General features: G+C 42.1%; 1 protein-coding gene across 2 annotated transcripts in view; it reads right to left on the bottom strand.

The window, feature by feature from the left end:
- Positions 1-381: 381 nt before the first annotated feature.
- The window catches only part of kdrl (kinase insert domain receptor like), a 217,397-nt gene continuing 190,890 nt past the window's right edge, over positions 382-26,888 (bottom strand). For both annotated transcript variants that reach the window (XM_041195167.1, XM_041195168.1), the window contains exons 29-30: positions 23,060-23,160; positions 382-6,482 (exon numbers count right to left, since the gene is read on the bottom strand). In XM_041195167.1, coding sequence (XP_041051101.1) covers positions 6,269-6,482; positions 23,060-23,160 — 315 coding nt within the window. In that variant the 3' untranslated portion in view covers positions 382-6,268. The remainder of the gene's footprint in view (positions 6,483-23,059; positions 23,161-26,888) is intronic.

Here is a 26,888-nt window from a genome sequence, read left to right as displayed (position 1 = left end):
GCTGCCGCAGGATAACAGCTGTTGTGTATGCTGCATGGCGACAGGTCTGCCAGCAGCTAGGTTAACCCAAGCGGTGGCAGGATGAGGCCCTTGGGTAATCCTTAACTGGCCACTTAAGGGCTTCAATTGGCAGCAGGGCTGGAAGGTTGGCAATGGGCCTTCCTGCCCAGAACTTAATTTGGGCGGTGGCAGGAAGGTGGCGGGTTTGGATACGCCACTATCCTGCTTCAGTACACGCCCTTCCCGCCTCCAAGCTCGCTACGAGCGAGAGCACAAGATTCCACCCTTAGTCTCAACACAACACATTGTTGTGCCATTGAGGGATGTTTCTTCTTCTGAATGAAAACATTAAAAGACAGAAACACAGAACTAACAAAGCTATAAATATATGTAAACTTTATTTTTGTTAATAGCTCCAATAGAGCTTAGGCTATATGAAATACAGAGGTTCTCCAGTGCATACATTCTTCCACAGATAATACATTGACATTCCTTATTACTTTCCCACAGAATAAATGGCAGTTCTCTGCTGTTACTTAAGAAAAGAAATCATTAAAAGTGAGTCGTATGAGCACTTTAAAACAAGTGGTTCTTAGGAAAGAAGTTGTCTTGACATGAATAGATATCCTTCTTTAATACAAAGGATTAGCCTGTCCTGCAAGCATGAGAGTAGGATTCAGAAACAAACCTTTATCTCTGCATCACATTTCAGTTCAAAAGTAAGGATAAGCTAGATTGTTAAAAAGAACCATGAGTTATGAGTTTGAGAGCTTATAGCACATACATCAAGCTTTAGAATAGTCAGCGTGGAATGCTTGTGTTCCTTATTCAAAAACTGTCAGTAAAATATGCAGAAAAGGAACATTTTTGAGAACTGTTTGAGGACTACACTAGCTTCCTGCAAATTTGTTAGTGTTTTCTCATTTGTTATTATTTAATATTAGTTTTCTCTGACTATGTTATTTTAAAGAAAAAGTTCTTCCATGTGCAAAATTGAGAGAGGGAAACAACCTCACATTCCGATGCTTAGCAAATATTCCAGTTTAATGGCTGCTGAAATTTTTATTTTTAACAGAAAGCTGGTGTCTCCAACAATCCACTTGACTGTTCCTGTAAGTTGTCCTATATTTGTAGGCAGTTTGTGAGTGGTGTGAGCACATGTCTATCAACGTACTGGAGCTGACTTATAACAGGATTTATCATTCACTACATCATGCCTGAATAAGTGGGAACCATCCTCTGCTTGAAAAGATCTTAGCTGACTCTTTTTAAAAATTAGTAGCAAAATGCTCTCAAATAACCTCACGTTATACCTTCTACTTACACCTGCCATCTCCAACAACTCTCTCAAGGGGTGTAAGGGTATTTCAAGAGCTGACTTGCTACAAAATGTTAGTATTAAAAGTTCAACTTAATTAGTAACAATTACTAGAATAAGTGCATGGTGTCAGTAAGAATTTTTAATTTTGAGGGTTTTGACTCTAGTCTCTGCCAATTCTCTCCCATATTATACAACCACTTCTCTGATGCCCTGACAATTCAATGGGCAGGAGAGGATTCTTGAGGAGACAATCTGTACACACAAGAGTATACACCTCTCACCATTGTTGTAAAAGAAGTCGTTAATGAATGGCTAGCTCACTAGTGTTAGCAAAGGGAAACTAATAGTAGGAATGAAAAATTAACAAGAATGATCTATTTGAATTTTCAAGATTCTGTACTTGGACATTTCATTGGAATTACAGCTAAAGTTGCTTCATTCTTGAAGTGTGCCATTATACTGTCCATTTGTGTTGATGAAAAGTTCTGGTACATGATGATTTGTGTATATGTATTAAGTTAAGTCTTAACAGGAATAATATTAATACATTGAAAATGGCTGAAGAGAATACCATTTAAAACTTTTGTGCATTTACTAAGACCTTTCATTTGTACATCTGTGATACTTATATTTTAATTTCAGAACACTGGAAATTACTGAGTTGAATATTAAAAATATTTGTGTTGGCAAACTAGTCATGCAATTTCACCACCTTGGCATTGAAGCTGGCCATTACATTCTGCATAAACGCTGCATAGACACAAAGATATAAGGTAAAGAAAACATTACAGGCTAATCCATGGATTGAGTAATTTAAAGAAGCACAAGACTTTGTTATTGGTGTTTTGCATGTATAAAATAATGATAATTAATATTAGCTGTTTCGTAGACAAAGATCATTTGTCACACTTTGAAACCATATACTCCCCTTACTTCAATGTTATTTGCTTTCCAAATCTTACTGCTAGTTAGCTAATGCAAAATAAACACATTTCCAGTTAATGGTACATAAACAAAAACAAGCTACAAATAAGTGCAACTGAACAGATAGGATAATTGATGACTGGTAGGAATTCAATCAAGCGGTCCTGATGACATCATAACTCGTGATAACAGCATTCGAGTGTCAATAAACATCATCAGGATTACAAGTTCAAATTACTGCCTGAAGTTCACACCCAGACATCGCTTATTTTTATATTATATAGTCTATAGCTTTAAAATAAAAATTCTGAATAAGGAATTAAGACAAAGAGTAAGCCTGCAGCAAGAAAAGACCAGCTGCCCCATCAAGTTCACTTCATCTTGAGCCCTTGTATGATTATTTTATCATGGTCATACACCACCACTTCATTACAATCTTTTGATGCCCTTCTTTAAAAAAAAACCCACAGTCTCGAAAGCACACTGTGAAAATAACGCACCAATGGATTTAATGGATTTGTCTCCCCTGTCCACTATTTCAGCAGTATCAGTAATCTATTTATTTGAAATGGGTTAACATCTCAGTAAAGTAGCGGAGAGAGGAATGTCAAAGTAATGCATTTTTTAAGGTAAGGATATCAAAGCGTTATGGAACAAAGCTGGGTAAATGGAGTTGAGGTACAGATCAGCCAATGGCAGATGGGTTGAGGGGTTGAATGGCTTACTCCTGTTCCAATGTTCTATTGTGTTATTTTCTTACAATATAATTTCAGGGCAAAATACCTCATTCTAAATTTACAATGCTGCTAATTTCTCTATGCACTCAATTATATTTGGCCATGATTTGTGGAAGGAACAATGTGAATGGGTGATAAAGGGAACAGAACACTAGAAAATATATGAGATGGTGCGATGTCAGATATCTTTAATTCCTATATTGCAATGTAGAATAACTGGATTTGTGACTATACACTATATAACATAACACAACAATACTGGGCACCTCCTTATACTCATAACATTCACAGTAGACCCATTGGAAAGTGACCTATTTGAATTGTTCATAGGACAATCTAAGGGATTTACAGCATCCTGGGAGTTGCAATGAAAAATAACCATTTTCTCGTTATTGTTCCTCATATATTAATGAAAGAACTCTAATTCCAGAGTTCTTTTAAAGAACAGTAAATTCACAGTATGCAAAATATTCCCTGTTTTACACTGCAGTGTTCCTTTTCCACTTTATTTAAAAAAAGCCATTCACAATCTGTCACCTAGGGACATTTCTAATATACTTGGAATGGTTGAACAGTTAATTGCTTTTAATTTGTTATAACAAATACCTGTGCAAGATCTAGAAAAAAAGGATACAGCAACATGAGATTACCTGAGACCTTTTTCACTCTAATTACAAATATTGATATAAAGGCAGAGAGTAATTACAGCCATAACAGTTCTTCCTATATTTTCTGAATACATCTTTTGGTAACATCCTGATGATAAGCTAGGAAGATGTGAAAAATTCAAAGTCTGATTCTTTTATAAAATATATAAATTCAGTATTAGAAATATTGTAATGAGGTAAATGACTAATTTGAAATATTGAAATTACTTCTTGCTTTAGCAACTATACTTTTGATATTTTATTTTGCTGTTTTACTAAATTCAGCATTGGAAATATGTTAATAACACCAGGCAAAGTTAAATTTGTAAGTTTATTTTTAAATAAATACTGGAATTTGTAAAATATTAGAAGATGAATAAAACCAATCAGCTGGATACAACATGTTCAGATTCAAATCATCTCCTTGAATAGGAAAGTTTTGGGGTAATTTTCTTTTAAACAGTTGTGCTGTTCCCCCAGCACCCCCCCACTGCCCACCTAAGAACACCCAGATAGTTTTTCTTGATAATTAAAAATAGATGAAGGAAATATTCTATTTGTGCAAATAGTGTACCTTCATTGATTGAAGCTAATGCCCAATAATGACACTCTCTTGAGGTGGAGGCGGGCATTACAGAGGGGCGGGGGGCAATTGGGAAGGAGTGTAGAGTCCAAATTTTACATTATCCTTACAAAATAGTCTGAGTTTATAAAGCAATTGAATTTGTATTTATCATTGCTGATCAGTCTAATTCCTGCCGTTTTAAAGCTGTGTTAGCCCTGAAAATTAGCCATTAATATTTCTAAAACATTTTTGCAGATTAAAATATTGTTTTTGGAGCATTGACACATTTTTTCTCACCTTGAGGGATCAGGATTGTCTCCTCCTTATAATAAATAACTACTTTTCTCAACATTGTAGAACATATATGCCTCTGCCAAACAAGAATGCATTCAATGGCATTAAATTGTGTCCAGTGGGAGCGGTCTCATTCTCCATGATTGGATGGGAGCAGGGGGATACAAGCTAATTATTGTGCAAAACTTATACTCTTCATTATCTTAGAACAAGTCAGTCATTATTGAGAGTACAATAGCAAATCTGTATGTGTTTGATAATGTGCATTTGGAGGGTGGGGGGTTTCATTGTTCACACTTCTGGTTAACTATCTGATACCAGGAAAAGCCCCAACACAAAATTCATGAAGAATGCACAAAGAACAAGCATTAATAAAAAAGAAAAACTCCTTTGAATGCTAATCTTGTTTGGAAAGCCATCAGAATATGGATACATAATAGTGGAGATATCCTCACATTGACATAATCCTACAGTTTATATGGCTCTAGTTTCCACTGCTTTCAGTTAGATGTGGAATAATCAAATTTTAATTACCTGCTGCAACTATTTAAAATTCATCATGCCTGGAGAACATAATGATATTTTCAACTTGTCTACTACCCTCAATGTTATAGGGGAAATTCTAACAGAGTTTGTGACGAGCAAAAAATTATTTCACTGTTTTTCAATTAGCCATTTTCTTATTGTTTTCCCCCCATCTTATATTCTCCATCATTATCTCCTCAATAGCTTATCACACCCACAGCCTTCACTAGAATCAGGAACTCTGTGCCACATTGTTTTTATCATCACCATTAATACAATTTTTGTGTACAGCTTGCTGGTCCTTACTATGAGATGGACCAGCTCATTTCTGCGAGATATATTTCATTTGGAGGCCCAACTCAAATTCACCTCAAATTGCAACATGCAATCCTGGAAACCGAACTCACAACTTTGTGTCAGGGACCTTAGACTGCTAAAAAATCATTAAAGTCATACAATTTACACACATCTCTTCTAGTATTCAGCATTTCACTGAAGCCAATTCATGTGTGGGAAATTTTGCTTAACAGTTAATTAGGAGAAGAAACAAAACAAGGGCATTTTAACTTTTGGTGAATGATAGCAACACTGGACCTCCTGCTGACTGAACTATGTGAGAGCTGAACATTGGAAAACATGGAACGATATCTTCATTTGAGTAAGGGAATCAAAACATTCAAATAAAAATACTGCAGATGGTGAAATAAAAACAGAAAAAACTGGAAACAAGGAACAGGTCAGTCGGCATCTGTGGAGAGAACAGATAGGTTTCAGGCACTGACCCTTCTTTACAATAGTCAGTTAGCAAAACAGTTGACAGACATATGTTTTTTATACACATACAAATCAATTTTTTTAGTGACATTCCCATGATTGACTGGGATACTTTGGACATGTTTGGAGAATTTCACTGATACAATTTGATTCACTGACTACACACCACAGCTGTGAGCTAACTAGCTATACCCACAGCCATTCAGCACTGGAGTAATAATGATATTGTGCGGGGTTTTTCACAGACCTGGGACTTTTCAGAAAATTATCTGCAGGTGTATTTTGTACTGAATGAATAGTAGGGCTTTAACACAAGTACTTATAGTAGATTTGACATCCATGGTTATATGGCTCTCTCTATATCCCTTTAGCCAAAGAAGAGTTTGGTTTACAATATCCAGGATGTTGTGCTGTGGTACATTCCTCATTAAAGGCTGCACTGACAATTGTGGTGTGGTAGCATTCAGAAAATCCAGTTTATTCAGACTGGTGGTGTGGTGTAGCGAATGACAGAGTTGTAATCTGGCGGTGGGCTGTGGCATTCCAAAGTTTGATCCATAGGTAACAGGATCGAATCTTCCAGGGCAAAATCCAGGCCTTCATCCTCTGTACCACACACAGCAGGCTGGAGTGGGTTAGCATGGTTCTCAGACTCAGACAATACAGACTCTTTGCTTTTACTCACAGCTCTCATTCTGTTTTAAGAAAGAGAAAATGAAAGAAAAGCAATTAATTTTGATGGAATTGTTCTACCGGAGCTTATTGAAGACAAATAATGATGAATAGGCCTTGTGAAAAATAAACATAGAAGAAATAATCACTGCAATTTTTTAGAAAAATTCTAAAAGCAAATGTGGTCAGGTAAGTAGCATTTCAACAAGGACATCATTGTTTTCTGGGGCACCTTAAGTGCAGTGGATATGAAAATGAGAAAAAAAGCTTGTAGTCCTATAACATTTAACTCTGCCTTTAAGTGATTCACATACAAGGATAAATTCATTGATCAGTGCCTCAGCAAGAAATTAAAGTCAAAGGGAGCATGGGTCAGAGAGTCAGTGCAAGGCTATAGCAACCTCTCCTCAACATATACTTCTTTCAAAGTGTACCCTGCTAATTCTGTGGGACTGGTAAATTTACTCAATAATAACATATTTTTGAATGCAGTGGTTGTTATGCAGGCATATATTGCAGTTATTTTGCACACACAGGAATAACCTACAAACAGTGAAGTGAGTGATTAGTTAAATCAGTTTAAATTATATTGTTTGAAGGAGGAATACTTTGTTTAATGTAATATTCACTGTTATGCACTGGCAAGCCAGTGTAACGGTTGATATGATAAATGGCACCATAGAAATGACGTAGCTTTGTTTTTGTATTTATCCTGACAGAGATACTGGCCTGGATTTTCACCGAGATGGGATGACTCAGGAGCCCTTTAAAAATGGCATTTGAGACCCGAATCCAAAACTCATGACCCCATTCCCGGGGTTTCTAATTTTGGGAGTGCCTATTAAGGGAGTGGACAGGGTTGGGTCCTGGGCCTGCACCTTGCACTCCTGACCTTCCATTGCGAGGATAGGCGTGCCCTGGCTCTCCAGAATTTTTGTTTTTTTATTCATTCACGGGATGTGGGCTTCGCTGGCTGGTCCAGCATTTATTGTCCATTCCTAGTTGCCTTTGAGAAGGTGGTGGTGAGCTGCCTTTTTGAACTCCTGCAGTCCCTGTGGTGTAGGTACACCTGCAGTACTGTTAGGAAGGGAGTTCCAGGATTTTGACCCAGCGACAGTGAAGGAACGGCGATATATTTCCAAGTCAGGATGGTGAGTGACTTGGAGGGGATCTTCCAGGTGGTGGTGTTCCCATCAATCTGCTGCCCTTGTTCTTCTAGGTGGTAGTAGTTGTGGGCTTAGAAGTTGCTGCCTAAGGAGCCTTGGTGAATTCTTGGTGAGTCGAGCCAGGTTCCTAATGAATATTGGTTTACAGCACCTCAGAGGTGAGGGGACCTTTTAAAAGGTAAGTTCAAAAGGTCCTCCTCATGTTCCTCCTGCGTAGGTATGCCTCCCTACATACCTATGGCTCCTCATGCCCCCATACCAAGCTATATCCCCAAACAACTCTTATGGCCCTCATGCGAATGCTATGGCACTTCCATACCCATTTACCTGCTATACCCTGTATAGAATCAATGAACTCTAAAGTGTAAAGTTGGATGTGTAAAAAAAAGCTTTAAAAACATTGATTGATAACTTTCCACTTTCTTTAAAAAATCCTTTTTACTACAGCCCAATAAAAAAGTGTCAATGATCCAGACCCTTTAAAGTATCGATCAATAAAGCTGAATCTGCAAGCACTTGAAATCTCTTAAATTTGTGTAAACAAGTATTGTGAAATTGACAGCACAATGAAAACTCCATTCTGGCAGGTACATTTTCCAGTGGCAGGTGGACCGAGATGGGAATTTTCCTGATTCCCACTACCTGACTCGAGGATCGAAATCCAGGCCACTCTTTAGTTGAGGCTGGTAAATGCTTTGAATCCAAAGCTTCCTCAATACTTAAAAAACTGGAACGAGGAAACCAGTGCACCAATGCAATGCACAATGCAGTACAGCATTATAAAACAATAAAAAAATCTGAAGCTCAGCTAAGACATCTGTAGATACAGTCTTAGCACAATCTGGGAGGTAGTGCAAGAATAAGGGATGTCCCTCAAATGAACATATGAATTAGGAACAGGAGTATGCTGCTCGGCTATTCAATAAGATCATGGCTGATCTGATTGTAGCCTCAAACCCACATTCCTGCCTCCCCTCCGATAACATTTCACCCCCTTGCTTATCAAGAATCTATAGCTCTGCCTTAAAAATATTCAAAGATTTTGCTTCAACTGCCTTTTGAGGAAGAGAGTTCTAAAGACTCAGTACGTTCTGAGAAAAAAAATTCTCCACATCTCTGTCTTAAATGAGTGATCCCTTATTTGTAAGCAGTGACCCCCAGTTTTAACTTCTTCCACAAGAGGAAACATCCTCTCCACATCCACCCTGTCAAGACCTCTCAGGATCTTAAAGGTTTCAATCAAGTCGCCTCTTACTCTTCTAAATTCCAGTAGATACAAGCCTAACCTGTCTAACCTTTTCTTATAAGACAATCCACCCATCCCTGGTGTTAGTCTGGTGAACCTTCCCTGAATTGCTTCTAGCACGTTTACACCTTCCCTTAAATAAGGAGACCAGTACTGTGCACAATGCTCCAAACGTGGTCTCACCAATGCCCTGTACAGCTGAAGCATAACCTCCCTACCTTTGTAATCAATTCCCCTCACAATAAATGATAATATTCTATTATCTTTCCTAATTACCTGCTGTACCTGCATACCAGCCTTTTGTGATTCATTCTAGGACACCCAGATCGCTCTGAATCTCAGAGCTTTGCAATCTCTTACCATTTAGATAATAAGCTTCATTTTTATTCTTCTTGCCAAAATGAATAATTTCACATTTGCCCACATTATACTCCATTTGTCAGATCTTTGCGCAATCACTTAACCTATCTATGTCCTCTTCACAATTTACTTTCCTACCTATTTTTGTGTCATCAGCAAATTTAACAAACATTCCTTTGATCCCTTCATCAAAGTCATTTATATAAATTGTAAAATGAAGAGTCCCTAGCACTGATCCCCATGGCACACCCCTTGTCACATCCTGCCAACTAGAAAAAAGACCCACTTACGCCAACTCTCTGCTTCCTGTTAGCTAGCCAATCTTCTATTCATGCCAATATGTTACCCCTTATGCCATGAGCTTCTATTTTCCACAATAGACTTAGATGTGGCACTTTATCAAATGTCTTGTGGAAACCTAAGTACAGTACATTCGTCGGTTCCCCTTTATCCATAGCACATGAGACTTCTTCAAAGAACTCCAGTGAAATGGTTAAACATGATTTCCTTTTCATAAAACCATGTTGACTCTGCCTGGTTGCCTTGAATTTTTCTAAGTGCCCTGCTATACCATTTTTAATAATAGCTTCTAACATTTTCCCTATGACAGACATTAGGCTAACTGGCCTGTAGTTTCTTGCCTTCTGCCTCCCTCCCCTTTTGAATAAAGGACTTATATTTTCTATTTTCCAATCTAATGAAACCTTGCCCAAATCTAGGGAATTTTGGAAAATTAAAACCAGTGCATCAATTAAATCACTAATCACTTCTTTCAAGACCTTAGGCTGAAGTCCATCCAGACCTGGGGATTTGTCAGCCCGCAGCCCCAACAATTTGCTCAATAACACTTCACTGGTGATTGTAATTTTCCCGAGTTCCTCCTACCCTTCCATTTCCTGATTTACAGCTATTTCCAGATTGTTACTTATGTCCTACATAGTGAAGACCAAAGCAAAATACCTGTTTAAGTCATCCGCCATCTCCCTACTTTCCATTATCAACTCCCCGGATGTATTTGCTATAGGACAAATGTTCACTTTGTTAAAAACAAAAACAGAATTACCTGGAAAAACTCAGCAGGTCTGGCAGCTTCAGCGGAGAAGAAAAGAGTTGACGTTTCGAGTCCTCATGACCCTTCGACAGAACTTGAGTTCGACTCCAAGCAAGAGTTGAAATATAAGCTGGTTTAAGGTGTGTGTGTGGGGGGCGGAGAGATAGAGAGAGAGAGAGGTGGAGGGGGGGGGGAGTGTGGTTGTAGGGACAAACAAACAGTGAAAGAAGCAGATCATCAAAAGATGTCAACGACAATAGTACAATAGAACACATAGGTGTTAAAGTTAAAGTTGGTGATATTATCTAAACGAATGTGCTAATTAAGAATGGATGGTAGGGCACTCAAGGTATAGCTCTAGTGGGTTTTTTTTTTAAATAATGGAAATAGGTGGGAAAAGGAAAATCTTTATAATTTATTGGAAAAAAAAGGAAGGGGGAAACAGAAAGGGGGTGGGGATGGGGGAGGAAGCTCACGACCTAAAGTTGTTGAATTCAATATTCAGTCCGGAAGGCTGTAAAGTGCCTATTCGGAAGATGACGTGTTGTTCCTCCAGTTTGCGTTGGGCTTCACTGGAACAATGCAGCAAGCCAAGGACAGACATGTGGGCAAGAGAGCAGGGTGGAGTGTTAAAATGGCAAGCAACAGGGAGGTTTGGGTCATTCTTGCGGACAGACCGCAGGTGTTCTGCAAAGCGGTCGCCCAGTTTACGTTTGGTCTCTCCAATGTAGAGGAGACCACACTGGGAGCAACGAATGCAGTAGACTAAGTTGGGGGAAATGCAAGTGAAATGCTGCTTCACTTGAAAGGAGTGTTTGGGTCCTTGGACGGTGAGGAGAGAGGAAGTGAAGGGGCAGGTGTTGCATCTTTTGCGTGGGCATGGGGTGGTGCCATAGGAGGGGGTTGAGGAGTAGGGGGTGATGGAGGAGTGGACCAGGGTGTCCCGGAGGGAGCGATCCCTACGGAATGCCGATAAGGGGGGTGAAGGGAAGATGTGTTTGGTGGTGGCATCATGCTGGAGTTGGCGGAAATGGCGGAGGATGATCCTTTGAATGTGGAGGCTGGTGGGGTGATAAGTGAGGACAAACCCTATCATGTTCCTGGGAGGGAGGAGAAGGCGTGAGGGCGGATGCGCGGAAGATGGGCCGGACACGGTTGAGGGCCCTGTCAACGACCGTGGGTGGAAAACCTCGGTTAAGGAAGAAGGAGGACATGTCAGAGGAACTGTTTTTGAATGTAGCATCATCGGAACAGATGCGACAGAGGCGAAGGAACTGAGAGAATGGGATGGAGTCCTTACAGGAAGCGGGGTGTGAGGAGCTGTAGTCGAGATAGCTGTGGGAGTCGGTGGGTTTGTAATGGATATTGGTGGACAGTCTATCACCAGAGATTGAGACAGAGAGGTCAAGGAAGGGAAGGGAAGTGTCAGAGATGGACCACGTGAAAATGATGGAGGGGTGGAGATTGGAAACAAAATTAATAAATTTTTCCAAGTCCCGACGAGAGCATGAAGTGGCACCGAAGTAATCATCGATGTACCGGAGAAAGAGTTGTGGAAGGGGGCCGGAGTAGGACTGCAACAAGGAATGTTCCACATACCCCATAAAGAGACAGGCATAGCTGGGGCCCATGCGGGTACCCATAGCCACACCTTTTATTTGGAGGAAGTGAGAGGAGTTGAAGGAGAAATTGTTCAGCGTGAGAACAAGTTCAGCCAGACGGAGGAGAGTACTGGTGGATGGGGATTGTTCGGGCCTCTGTTCAAGGAAGAAGCTAAGGGCCCTCAGACCATCCTGGTGGGGGATGGAGGTGTAGAGGGATTGGACGTCCATGGTGAAGAGGAAGTGGTTGGGGCCAGGGAACTGGAAATTGTTGATGTGACGTAAGGTGTCAGAGGAATCACGGATGTAGGTGGGAAGGGACTGGACAAGGGGAGAGAGAAGGGAGTCAAAATAACAAGAAATGAGTTCTGTGGGGCAGGAGCAAGCTGACACGATCAGTCTACTGGAGCAGTTCTGTTTGTGGATTTTGGGTAGGAGATAGAAGCGGGCCGTCCGAGGTTGGGCGACTATCAGGTTGGAAGCTGTGGGAGGGAGATCCCCAGAGGAGATGAGGTCAGTGACAGTCCTGGAAACAATGGCTTGATATTCAGTGGTGGGGTCATGGTCCAGGGAGAGGTAGGAGGAAGTGTCTGCGAGTTGACGCTCAGCCTCCGCGAGGTAGAGGTCAGTGCGCCAGACAACAACAGCACCACCCTTGTCAGCGGGTTTGATGACAATGTCAGAGTTGGACCTGAGAGAATGGAGTGCAGTAAGTTCAGAGAGAGACTGGTTAGAATGGGTGAGAGGAGCAGAGAAATTGAGACGACTAATGTCGCGCCGACAGTTCTCAATGAAAAGATCAAGAGAAGGTAAGAATCCAGAAGGAGGGGTCCAGGTGGAGGGAGAATATTGGAGATGGGTAAAAGGATCCGTTGAACTGGGAGAGGACTCCTGCCCAAAGAAGTGAGCCCGGAGACGAAGACGGCGGAAGAAGAGTTCAGTATCATGCCGAGCCCGAAATTCATTGAGGTGAGGGCGTAAGGGTATGAAACTAAGTCCTTTGCTGAGCACTGAACGTTCAGCATCGGAGAGGGGAAGGTCAGGGGGTATAGTGAATACACGGCTGGGGTTGGGATTGGAAGAAAGGGTGGGGACGGAGGGACAGGCAGGGGTGGAGGGTCCTAGATGGGTGTTGGTGTCGATGAGTTGTTGGAGCTTGCGTTCCTTAGCACTTGAGAGAAAGAGAAAAAGTTTCTTGTTGAGGCGTCGGATGAGCCGAAGGATAAAATGAAACTGGGGGCACGCGCAGCTTTGAAAAAGGGTACGGTGGTGCTGCTGGAGGGAGAGGTCGAGTGTGTTCATATGGCGGCGCATGGCACTGAGTGTGGATTTCAGAATGTGACGGGAACAGCAGTCCAAGAACCGTTTTATGTCCCGGAGATACCTATAATCCTGGGTGGGTTCGAAAAATGAGGGGTGGAACTTCAGCTGAAATCCACGTGGGGTAAGTCGGAGATGGAGACAGTCACTGAGAAAGGAGATATGGCTGTGAAAGCGGGTTTTAGTAAACACCTTGTCAAACACCAGGAGGGAAATGGAAAGCAAGGAAGGTGAGCAAGACAACAGAGAGATACGGAAATCTTGTCGCAGAGAGGAACAGAACTTCTTCAAGGAGGTAGGCATTTCTTGAAGAGCAGTGGCAGTCAATTAAACACAGAGATAAAAACAAAAAAACTGCGGATGCTGGAAATCCAAAACAAAAACAGAATTACCTGGAAAAACTCAGGAGGTCTGGCAGCATCGGCGGAGAAGAAAAGAGTTGACGTTTCGAGTCCTCATGACCCTTCGACAGAACTTGAGTTCGAGTCCAAGAAAGAGTTGAAATATAAGCTGGTTTAAGGTGTGTGTGTGGGGGGGCGGAGAGATAGAGAGAGAGAGAGGTGGAGGGGGGGTGTGGTTGTAGGGACAAACAAGCAGTGATAGAAGCAGATCATCAAAAGATGTCAACGACAATAGTACAATAGAGCACATAGGTGTTAAAGTTAAAGTTGGTGATATTATCTAAACGAATGTGCTAATTAAGAATGGATGGTAGGGCACTCAAGGTATAGCTTTGTTAACTTGTCTTATTTAAATATATATAGAAACTCTTACTCTCCGTCTTTATATTACTAGCTAGCTTTCTCTCGTACTCTAACTTTTCCCTCCTTATTAATCTTTTTGTCAATCTTTGCTGTTCTTTATATTCTTTCCAATCTTCTGACCTGTCACCGTTTTTGTGTAATTATATGCTTTTTCTTTAAGTTTGACACTGCCTTTAACTTTTATTGTTAACCACAGATGGTGGGCTCTTCTTTGGAATTTCTCTTCCTCGTTGAAATGCACATATTCTGTGTATTCTGAAATATCCCTTCAAATGTCTGCCACTGAACTTCTATTGACATATCCCTTAACTTCATTTGCCAGTTCACTTTAGCTAGCCCTGCTTTCATGCCTCATAACCGCCCTTATTTAAGTTTAAAATACTAGTCTTGGATGCATTCGTTTCTCCCTCAAAATGAATGTAAAATTCAATCACATAATGATCACTGCTACCTAGGGGTGCCTTCACTATGAGGTTATCAATTAATCTTACCTTGTTGCTCAATACCAGATCCTGTATAGCCTGCCCTCTGGTCGGTTCCAGAATGTGCTGTTCTAAGAAACTATCTTGAAAACATTCTATGATCTATTCATCTACGCTACCTTTGCCCATGTGATTTTTCCAGTTTACACGTAGATTAAAATCACCCAAGATTATTGCTATATCTTTCTGAAAAGCTCCCATTTCCCATATTAATACCTTTCTCTCTTGCCTTGTCTCTACTCTTTGGTTTACCACATCTTCTCAAATTTGATCCCTTGCCCCACTACTTAGTTTAAAACCTTCCCTACTTGCCTAGTTATGTGACTCGCGAGGACACCAGCCCCAACACGGGCCCAACAGTACAGATCCTACTTTCATTAATACTAGTGCCAGTACCCCACAAACCAGAACCCACTTCTCCCACACCTGTCTTTGAGTCACGCATTCATTTCTCTAATCTTATTTGTCCTATGCCAATTTGCACGTGGCTCAGGTAACAATCCAGAAATTATGACCTTTGAGGTTCTGCTTCTTGACTGGCTCCTAGCTCCTCATACTGACTATGCAGAGCCTCCTTCCTCATCCTGCCTATGTTGGTGGTGCTTGCATGGACCACAGCTTCTGGATCCTCCCCTTCCCAATGCAAGTTCCTCTCCAGCCCTGAGCAGATGTCCTGAACCCTGGCACCAGGCAGGCAACACAGCCGTCTGGATTCTTTCTTTGTTGCAGAGAATGGTGTTAATCCCCCTCACTATAGCTGTTCCCTACTATCACTATGTTCCTTTTTGCTCCCCCCAACTTGAATGCCTTCCTGTACCACGGTCAGTTTGCTTATCCACCCTGCAGCCCCTGCTCTCATCCAATCAAGCTGAGAGAAGAAGAGTCATGAAGAAGAAGAGGCACTGAAGAAGAGTCATACAGACTTGAAATGTTAGCTCTGTTTTTCTCTCCACAGATGCTGTTAGACCTGCTGAGTTTTTCCAGCATTTTCTGTTTTTGTGTGAGAGAACCTCACACCTATTGGACAACTGCAGAGGCTCACACTCCTGCAATCCTGCCCTCTGGGTCCCCTTAACTGCCTCACTTGCAGTCACGCCCTCCTGACCCTGACCACTGACCAAATCAGAAGACTCTATCCCAAGTGGTGTGACTGCCTGCTGGTATAAAGCATCCAAATAACTTTCCCCCTCCCTGATGTGTCACAGAGTCTGCAGCTCAGCCTCCAGCTCGATGACTCTGAGCCGAAGTTCCTCAAGCTGCAAACACTTACTGCAGACGTGTTTGCCCTGGATCACAATGTTATCCAGGAGCTTGACACAAGTGGATCCAATGGATGGTCCCAAAGTACTAATGGCAAAACCTGAGAGTGTTCTCTATGAAATGGTCCTTGATAAGGTGTGAAGGAGAAACACCAAAAGACTGAGTACAATCTTTATAAAAACTTGAAGAGAAAGGACAGCCAAATAGATATACTGTAGATTGTGAATAGATATGAAAAAGAGATTTTGAAATTTACACTGTATTCTTCTCCCAAAGACTTTTTAAAGACTTTGTATTTAGTGAACTATTGAAGCGCAGTGATATATATAAAAAATAGGGCAACTATTTGTGCATAATAACCTAGGAATGAGATGAATAACCAATAATCTATTTTTGGTTGCAATGGTTGAGGAAGGGATGTTGGCCAGAATAATTATTTATCTTCATTAAGTATTTCCATGTGATCATCAATAACCACCAGAAAGGACAGCACCTCTGACAATGTGACACTTCCTTCGTACTATACTAAACTGTCAGCCTAGATTATGTGCTTAAATTCAGCACAGGAGCTTTGAACTCTCAATCTTCTGACTTGAAGTAATATCAATCAAACCAATCTGTCAACTGATAAGCCATAATAGGTGCATGATCTGTGGAGTTGTAATGATTAACTAGTTGGTAGTAGTAACTTGTTGTTACTTGTAGCTACTTGCTAAGTAGTAGCCAAGAGCAAATAGTCAATTTCAATGACATCAGAATGCATTGATGTATTCACACCAGCTTTTGGAAATGCCTGGTCATGTAGTTAAGTAGCTACTTCTCATGTAGATTATATTATTACTGGAAATAGCTTCAACTGTGTCAGAGTCCACATGTCTAGCCAAAACAATTAACAGGGCAAAACATGGCCTTTTGGATATGAAGCTTATAAAATAGTTATAGAACTCAGTATGCTCCAACTTGCATTTTAAACTCCAAGGGCAGAATTTTGCCTTCAGATGGCATGCGGGCCCCACCGGCTCGGCAGCGGGCAGACAGCCGACCCCCACCACCGAAACGGGGCCTGCTGCCATTTTGAGTGGGTGGGCCAATTAAGGCCCGCTCAGTGGCCTGCCCGACAGGAAGTGCTATGCGCTTCCTGTGCGGGGGGTGGGGGGGGGGGGGGGGGGGGGGGGGGGGGGGGGGGGGGGGGGGTTGGTGGGGGGTGGAGGGAGGGTTTTCCCATCTGTCAAAGTGCGCTCTTTCACGCATACGCGCAAAAGAGTGCACTGCTCTCTGAGGCAAAGACCTGTCTGAGAGAGATTAGTGACAGGTAAGAAAAGTCAAAAAATAGAAAAATTAAAAAGTTATTAACATGACCGCCTCATGTGACAATGTCACACGAGATGGGACATGTTAATAAAAATGACATAAACTTTATTAGACTTTTTAAAAAACAGACATGAAACCTCATCCCGCCAGTGGATGAGGTTTCATGTATTATCAGAAGCCCGCTGGGGCTCCTGGCCTGTCCGCCAGCCTTAAGGTTGGACGGGCAGGTCTTTAATTATTTTAATTAGCCTGTCAATGGCCTTACTTGGCCATTGATAGGTCGGCGGGTGGACAGCTGATTTCGCTGTCCGCCTCCTTCCTAAAAATTTAAAGGGACCGGGATGGTGTCGGGGGTTCCTCTTGATGTCATCCTGCGTTATTTTACCGTCGGCGAGTGGGCCCCGCCCCCAAATCACTGATGGGAAAATTCAGGCCCAAGTATCCACATATTTTGCCAAAACATTATTAAAATACATATACTATCCCTTAAACTGAAATGAGCAGAAATAGTGACTATTTTTAAACAAAGTGTCCATTCATGAAAAGGTAACATTTCTTTCTTGGCAAACTGGGCTTCGTTCAAAGTTCTGTTAACTCTCAACAACTAACTTCTTCTGATACCCTGTTTTTAATTTTCATGCATTAAAGTTGTCAAGAGAGACAAGAGAAAACATGAAAGTATCTGTGTTTCTTGGAAAATATCCAGATGACTGGAGTGTGAGATAAAAGACATAGCATTAGGGATAGTTGACCACACAATAAGAGATTTTGTGAGACTTACAGATTCACAGCCAGTGGTCCAATTGTACTTAGTCCTAAGGGTAGGAACTGCTGTTTGGGAAGGGTTGTCCATCACTTAAATTACACTCCTAACCAAAGTTTAACTGTTGATTTTGACATTTAATATTTTTAATGATATCCTTGCAGCTCATCGGGATGATTAATGCAGCCAAGATTAACCTCCAAGATTAACCTCCAAGGTTAACCTTATGAGTGCTACAGTAAAATTATTAGCGAAGGAAAATTCAGAATAGTATTTCATTTACAAGAAGCTAATTAAGTAACTCTTTAATTACTGGTGCCTATTTGGGGAAAATAGGGAATGAATGTGAGAGGACTTTAATTTTTTTCATCATGAATTAGAGTTGGGTACTGTATCTTTACGAATTTGTAAACAGTTTCAATTGGTTTTGAGCCTGCTAAAATTTGAAAGCCAACAAAAGATCCTGCAATTAAATTCCTATGCTCTTTGCTTAATAATTTTTATGTCGTATGCTTTATGTGAAGCATTCTATCCCATCTCTGTTTGTGAAAATCAAACTTCAATGAGTGACAGTGAGCTGAAAGCACAGGTTACAAAACATTACCAGTGAAAACTCAGGAATACATTCATATCACAGTTGTAACAGAACAATGAATGTCTAATATCGGAGGTGAAAATTTTTAGGAACATGGAGTACAATTTTCCCCCCCATTAGTAGGGGGGGGGTGTTGTGCGGGGGGCAATCGCGGGCGGGCGCAGACCTGATTGGCACCCCCAATCAGGTCAGTGCCGCCATTTTACGCGGGCAGGCCAATTAAGGCCTGCCCAGCATGACGCGCGCCTGCGAAAGAACCCAGAAATCTCGCTGAGGCACAGAGGTGCTTCAGGGAGATTAGTTTTAAGTTTTAGTAGTTCAACAAAGTATTTTAAAAATTTTTATGACATGTTCCCTCATGTGAAACTGTCACATGAGCTGGCACATGTGCATTAATTTTAATAAACATTTTTCTGAAAATTTTAAACCCTTCATGAAACCTCATTCCACCCGCGGATGAGGTTCCATGAAAAATGCGAAGGCTGCCTGGGCTCTTCGCCTGCCCACCAACCTTAAGGGGGCAGCTTTCTCAATCGGCTTAATTAGTTCATTAATGGCCTCAACAGACCTTTGACAGTTGGGCAGGTGCGTAGCCGAGTCAGCTGTGTGCCCGCCAAACTGAAAATCTAAATGATGCGTGGTGACATCAGGGCACTCGCTGGTCAACCCACCTCGGCGAACAGGCCCTGTCCCCGCCCACCGAGCCGAAGATTCAGTCCATGATTTTCTTGCTCATGTGAGAATGCACAGTTGAGGGAAATGCTAGTTATTTTGAAACCCCAGGAAAAAAGAAGTGCCTTAATCGTTGCTTGTTAGACAATATATGATATTCCATGACATTGTAGTCAATGTATCAAGACAAAGCTTTGGTTTAGTGGAAGAATGGCAATTTTCACATTTAAATTATGCCCAAGAAATCGAGGTTAGAGGATGCTGCCTCTTGATATGAATTAATGGACAAAAAACGTACTTTAAAGTGAGTTATTACACTGGCCATTGAATTCAAATCTAGTCCAAAGTGGAAAAATGAATATTTTCTCTGTCTGCTGGCTCCCACATAAATAAGATTAGGTAGTTTAAATTCAATTTCTAGTGAACATGGACCAATGCTAAAGCTACCACTAATATGGCACCAATTGACAATCTCATTCAGCTGTACTTATTAGGTAGCTGCTGGCAATAGTAAAAAATCTCAGCGGTGTAGTTTGTGACACTTTTCTGAGGTTAGGGCAGAGTCGAAAGAGCTTTGCTGTGAAGCTGGAGCTTTATACTGAGTAGCTGTCGTCAAACTGATCCTATTTCCAACACTAACAATCCTCACTTTGATGAGCATTTTGTGAAATCACAAAAAAATGGGATGGTCACCTCTGTCGGGGAGGTTGAGGCAGGCTTGATGGTTGAAACAGCGACAGACTGTTTGCTCTGAATGCTTCACTCAGGTGCCCCTGTAAAATTTGCCAATGACAGATTCATGCAGCAGTAAATGCCTCATCTGCAGGCCAAATCTTTAGGGCAGAATTTAATGGCTGTGGCAGTGGCCCTGTCCACCGTCTTGAAAGCCAGTGGCAACCTCTCCACGGGATTAAATGTCAATGCGACAGTTTATTGTCTGCTGTCAGGGTTTCTGTGCCTTTAAAGAGCCTGTTCCCAGGAGCTGTTGGGCAATCAGAGGTCCAGCAGCTCTTCAGTCCCAGTGGTAGTACCTGGAGCAGTGGTCACTGCTGGGACTATAGGAGGCTTGGAGCAGCAGTATCCAATGGAGGCCCCAGTGAGAGATAAGTGGGGTGAACTCGCTGTGTCCAGTCAGGCAGGCCCTAGCAAGGTCGGGAGGAGAGAGGGGTATCTGTGTGGAGGACAGGGGGTCTTTATCAGGGGGGCCAGTTATTGCATATGGTGCCCAATCTGGAGCGCCCCCACCCACCTGAGCCTGCAGGGAAGTCACCAGTGTATACCTGGCAACCTCCCCAAATGGCATACGGAACGCTCCCTCTGGCAAAATACCAGCAGTGGCGGGATGAGGCTCTTAGGTGGCCAATTAAGGGCCACTTAAGGGCCTCACTTTGCCAAGGGGTCGGAGAGCCACCCTTAATCTTTCTGCCCTTCAATTAATGAGGGGAAGTCGGGCTCTCCACCCTGTACCTTCCCACCCAAACTGTATGGCCTCCCTGCCTTCCAAATCGCTCCCAGTGGCTGGGGGTTTCGGGCGGAGGGAAGGGGTGCATTAAATTCTGCCCTTAGTATGCACAGTGATGCTCAACACTAATGAATTAACACAGTGCAACAGAGAGGGGATGGATCCAACTCGATGCGGTTTTCAATCTGCGGGGTAATTCATTTTTGGCAAGCTGGTGTAAAATTGGGAGGAGAGAATTATGTCTGGACGGTCTTCGTAACTCAGCGGTAGGCTCCCGGAAGAGGTTGTCAAGGCAGATTACCTTGGTTGTTAAATATAGGTTTCACAGTACAAAAACAAAAATATCTGGAAAAACTCAGCAGGTCTGGCAGCATCTGTGGAGAGGAGCACAGTTAACGTTTCGAGTCTGAATGACCCTTCAACAGAACTAAGTAAAAATAGAAGAGAGGTGAAATATAAGCTGGTTCGAGGAGGGGTGGGACAAGCAGAGCTGGCCCTCTGTCCAGCTCTGCTTGTCCCACCCCGCCTCGAACGAGCTTATATTTCACCTCTCTTCTATTTTTACTTAGTTCTGTTAAAGGGTCATTCGGACTCGAAATGGTAGCTGTATTCTTCTCCGCAGATGCTGCCAGACCTGCTGAGTTTTTCCAGGTATTTTTGTTTTTGTTTTGGATTTCCAGCATCCGCAGTTTTTTGCTTTTATCATAGGTTTCACAGTATTTGGTTAAGCAGTGGGATCCTCAGTATTCTGATCTCATGAAATAATTCTTCCAGATTATTCTGGAGAGGTGTTAAAAAGAGTTATACACCACTGGTCACAGAAATATTTGAAAACATACGTTTAAAACAAAACATAAATTACAAGAAAGGATTAAAGAAAACACAGCAAGGTAAATTTTGATCAGCCTCACAATTGAGGAAGCTGCTACACAACAGCAGAAACCATGGCTGTTAAAACAACAACAGCAAAAAACCTTACATTACTGCCCCAGGTAACAGCAATTATAAAGAGCAACAAATCAACAAGAAAGGTTAGAATTCAGTCCAAATATCCATGACAATGATTTAGTCTTAAAATACAGGCTGACTCATTAAATTGTATAATTGCACCATTGAGCCTCAGTCTCATGTGTATACAAAAGCATTAGAAGTGCTCAGCAGTAAACCAATTGCTTCTTCTAGCAATGAGTTGCACAATATAGCAAGGGTGAGGCTTGGCAGCACCTTTGTCATGGGGAGAGGGTTCAGAAAGCATCTTGAGGGAAGGGGAGACCTTAATCTTTCTCGTGGGACCTGGCAGGCATTAAGAAAAGTTGAATATCAGCTTCTGGTCACATATTCTCTTATTACCTTCTTCAACTGGCCGTAAAGCCATAAAGACTTCCTTGATTAGGCCAGAGTTAAAATTGTAGTTGGGTGCGCTGATTGCCTGCTCAGAAGAGCAGGGTACAGATGGAGGGAATCATGTCTGTGAGTATGTCACCTAGGTGGGCAGGGTTAAAATTTCCTCTTTGATGCTGTCGAGTCAAATATGCCTCTATTTCCTCTCTGTTATATTTTAGCTATCAGCAATTCACCCTTTGCTGTGGTTCTGAAATGGGATAGCCATAGTGGCTGGCCTTTCTTTAGGCAGCTTTGTCTTCTGTCCTGCCAAGCTGACCACTTGATAGCTCATCAGCTGACATAGAACATCTTGTGATACATCCAACTAGGTTACGTGATATTTATTCGGCATTACAAGTAATATTTTCTCTCTAGGTTCACTAGAGATGCACTATATATGCCTGGCCAAAACCATAGCCCAGCTCTTATTTCCCTCTATGGCTTCCTGGCATCCTAGATGTTAAAAAGCCATTTGAGGTTTAGATCACCCTGGTTGCTATTGATTTCTCCTTCTCACTATTTTCATATTCTATACCTATATTCAGAATTAATTTGAGTAGCCTGGTGTAGCATTTTACATCAACATTGACCTAAAACAAGGACAAAAAGCTAGTCTTGTGTGTTAGCTGATGCACAAAGTCTCACTAGAGCCAGAACGAGAAAGCTTTAGGATACAAGGCAATTAGGAAATTTAAGTAGCAGCCTTTGGAAATCAACAATTTGCTTGGTCCCTGGATGGGTGTGAAATCTGCATTCAGTCAATAACTTTGAGCATTTATACTGCTGGAAGCTGGGAGAATGGTCCCATCTGGTACGTGTACAATGGACTTTTTGGTACTGTTTGGCACTTTGCTAATCAGGAAAGGGGTGAGGAGAAAGGTTTAGGAGGAGACGAAGTGTTATCTATAATTTAGAGTAGAACTATTTTCAGTGTGTAAATATGCTATAACAGTAAATTAGGAAACAATATTAAATTACTTTTGGAGAACTTTGAACTTATTTAAATATAATGTTCTGCTTTTCTCTTGGGGTGATGGGAAAAACATAATTCTTAAACTCCCAAATATAACACTTGTCCAAACCAACGACTTGGTCGTTGCCCAAATGTCTTGATGCATCCTGAAAGTTTCTTGCAATTAATTTTAAAGAAGTGGGTGTACTCACGCTAATGTAATTATTCCAAAAGGGCGGGATCTGCTTTCCAGGCGCTTCAGGGACTTTAGCTCATCAGAGGCTAGCACCATTCCACTGTCAGTTTCACCTTCCTGTGGACGAAATCACACCTAATCAGAGACATACATGGTCACAAGTCCGTGCAGTGAGATGAGAAGCTCCAACTTTTCCTGGACTTAGCTCTATTCCCCATTTATTTTGTTGAAACCTAAACTACAGTAAAATTATTTATTTGAACTCATTCTATGTAAGTGGTGCTAAAGTAAAAAGTTTGCTGATTTTAAAAAATTAACTTACGGGATGTGGGCATTGCTGGCTAGGCCAGCATTTATTGCCCATTCCTAGTTGCCCTTGAGAAGGCGGTGGTTGGCTGCCTTCTTGGACTGCTGCAGTCCCTGTGGTATAGGTACACCCACAATGCTATGAGACGGGGGCTCCAGGATTTTGCAACCAATCAAAAAACAAAGTAAAACAAGAATGTGAAAACAACCAATCATATTACCACTGAGCTAATTGACTATCTGGCCCCTAAGAAAACCTTTGGTTCAGGATGAGAAAATAGTGCACTCTCAAACTTTTCTCTCCACTCTCTTACTGGAGATGTTAATAAATGTAAATTAAATGATGTAATAAGATATCGGAGGGAGGAATTTTATTTAAAAATGTTTGAATGAGAACATTTCTCCCAGTCATTTCCAGATCCTAAGGGTTGTGGAAAGTTCTTATCAACTATAAACCATGTGCTAACTCAGTTCTGTCAAAGGGTCGTGAGGACTCGAAATGTCAACTCTTTTCTTCTCCGCCGATGCTGCCAGACCTGCTGAGTTTTTCCAGGTAATTCTGTTTTTGTTCTTGGATTTCCAGCACCCGCAGTTTTTTTTGTTTTTATGCTAACTCAGGAGTCTGTGCAATGTGGACTTGCTGCCTCCAGTACGGCAGCTCCTGGGACTAGCTGCAATCCCAGCAGTGGCCATTGCTTCTTGTGGCGTGGCTAGGGCTGAAGAGATGCCAGCACTCTGAGTGACCAGTTGCTTTTGAATTTGGGATACCTGCTTCAGAGGAGTGGAAGCCACAATTGTGGGCAATTAATTGCCTGAACAACGAAAAAGTGAGCTTTAGCTTCCAAGGCCGGTGGAAGTGGGGGCTTAGCACTAACCTTTCGGCTTGTGGACAGGGCCACCTCCTCCATGCAAAATCCTGGCCCCAAGCTCTCACTTAGACACATGGGCACAGTGCCCATGACACCATTTTCATAAACCCACTGGGGTCCACACAAAGTGGAGGTCTCCATCGGACCCAATATGGTCTGACACCACACTATATATAAAAAAACGATTGGAGCACTCATACAGGAGAGGTCTCCACTTGAGCACCACCAGTGCTCTAACCCACCATATATGAAGCAGATGAGGTTAGCACTAGCAAATGCATGCTGCTGGCTTGACTGGGTCACTTTAGAGAATGTTTCAAAGATTATCATTCACTGGCAAAGATGGAAAGAATTCCAGTTATATCACTTATATCAGATTAGTTTTCATCACTTACAGATAATATCTCGCATAAACTGTCATATGTCAGATTAAACTTTAACCATTCACTGGTGCTATGACTTATTTGTTATTTGTATTGGCTTAGGTCCTGCCCTTTTACAGACACTATTGGACAGTATTTGTTTTGCAAGGTTCTGTGTGGGTGGCTTTCAATGGAATGGTGTTTTTGAGTTTTACTGTTACATTACCTGGGAGGCTTTGGCAGTGGATAAATAAAATACTGTTGAACAGAGGGATCTTACATCTATTCTTAAGCATAATTTAGTAACAGCAATTCAAACATGAGTTTTTTTAAAATCATCCTTTTAAAATATATTTTCACCTGTGACATGTTAACAGGATGGACAGAAAACATATCAAGTGCCACTCTGCAACTTGATGTCCATTACCTGCACAATGTTGGAGTTAGTTGATTAAAAATGTAATTTATGTTAACTGTACAATTAGTAGTCAACTAAGCTACACTGAATGTTAACCAGATCTGTACACCTGTACACATAGATCCCAGAACGCACCAGATTTATCCACCTGGGGCAGAATCTTGCCCTTGTCAGGCAGGCTCGGCGGGGCAGTTGAGAAGCTGACCGCTGCCTGTGATCGGGGCCGGACGGCGATTTCACACTGGTGGACAAATTAAGGCCCACCCAGCATGAAACATGAGCGGCAATGCTCGGTGCTGCCTGCACAAGGTGCGGGGAGGGGATGGAGTGGGGGGGTGGGGTGGGCGAGCGGGTGCATGATAATCTCCCTGAGGCATAGAGCTACCTCAGATGAGCAGGGGCATGTTATTAATTAAGTTTAAAAATATTTACCTTATTTTTATTTACGTTAGGAAAACTCATCCCACCATTGGGTGATGTTTCCTAAAAAGTGCAAAGGCTGCTTGGCCTTTTCACCTGTCTGCCCAATGAAAAATTTAACTTAATTGATAATTTAATGGCTTTAACAGGCCTTTTAATTGTCAGCGGGGGCGTTGCTGTTTCCCGCACGTGACCACTGACCGAACTTTTGCACGACTGCGCGTTGATGCCGGGACACTTGCCCGTCAATGCGCATCAATTCATAATCGAGCGGGTTGGACACGCGTTCCCCTACTGAGGTGGAAAATCTACCCCTGGATGTGTTAAACAGCTTTAATTCTGAACTCAAGTGGGGGAGATTTAATACAAGTCCCCCATGCTGGTATTGCATCAAACAGGATGGAAAATAACCCACGTCGGATTCTCCTGTCAGAAAATGATTTGCTTTTGCTGTGTGCTCCCCTGGTGGTGCTGGACAAGATCATGCATTGTTAAAAAATTCAGCACCTACTACCTGTGACGCAGTGTTTCACTAATGTCACCCAGTATTATCTATTGGGGCCACTATTTTAGGTGGGCAGGCCAATTAAGGCCCGCTTAGCGTGACATTCTGCCAGGAAGTGCTATGTGCTCCCTGTGCGGGCGGGGGATGGGGGGAATTCCCTGAGCCGGGAGTGCACTCTTTCGCGCATGCACGCGGAAGAGCGCACAGATCTCCCTGAGGCCAAGTGCTGCTTCAGGGAGATCGGCTCAGATTACTGTCACGAGTTGGGACATGTCTATAACTTTTATTTTGAAATATTCCGAGATTTTTAAATCATTCATGAAACCTCATCCCGCCTGTGGAGGTTTCATGCTTTTTCAGAAGCCCACCTGAGCTCCCCGGTCCGCCCGCCAACCTTTAGGTTGGACGGGCAGGTCCATTAAGGGTTTCAATTAGTTTTTTACTGGCCTTAATAGGCTGACCTGAAAATCTAAATGATGCGGGTTGATGTCGGGACACACACCCGACGTCACCCCGCGTCATTTTGTGGGTCAGTGACCGGGCCTCGCCTCCGCTCGTCGAACAGAAGATTCTGCCCGTAATTTCCCATTTGCAACATGTATCGACAGAAGACCCAGCAAAAAGGATTATTCTCTAGAGCTCCCAGCATATTGCAATCAGCTATAACCTGCATTGAAAATACGGCTGCCAACTGTGATTAAATGTATTCCAGGATGTTTCATCACATGACTTGCCCCAATGTTCCAGCCATTAGTCGACCAACACACCCATCCTTGTGACGCACTGCTTTCCTACACCAATTGGAAAGCAAAAAGACTCATTACTCAATAGGATAATGCTTAACCATCAGGCAAACAGCCTTTTTACCTCCGATTTTTATATCAGGTAAAGAGAAATGTTCAAAGGACACTAAGAAAAACTATCTTCTTTAATGTCCCAATGATTTTTCTCCAGGATTACACACA

This window comes from Carcharodon carcharias, chromosome 9 (genome assembly GCF_017639515.1).
Source record: "Carcharodon carcharias isolate sCarCar2 chromosome 9, sCarCar2.pri, whole genome shotgun sequence".
NCBI lineage: Eukaryota > Metazoa > Chordata > Chondrichthyes > Lamniformes > Lamnidae > Carcharodon > Carcharodon carcharias.
The sequence above is the reverse complement of the archived record's forward strand: the minus strand, read 5'-3'. Positions and strand labels throughout refer to the sequence as shown.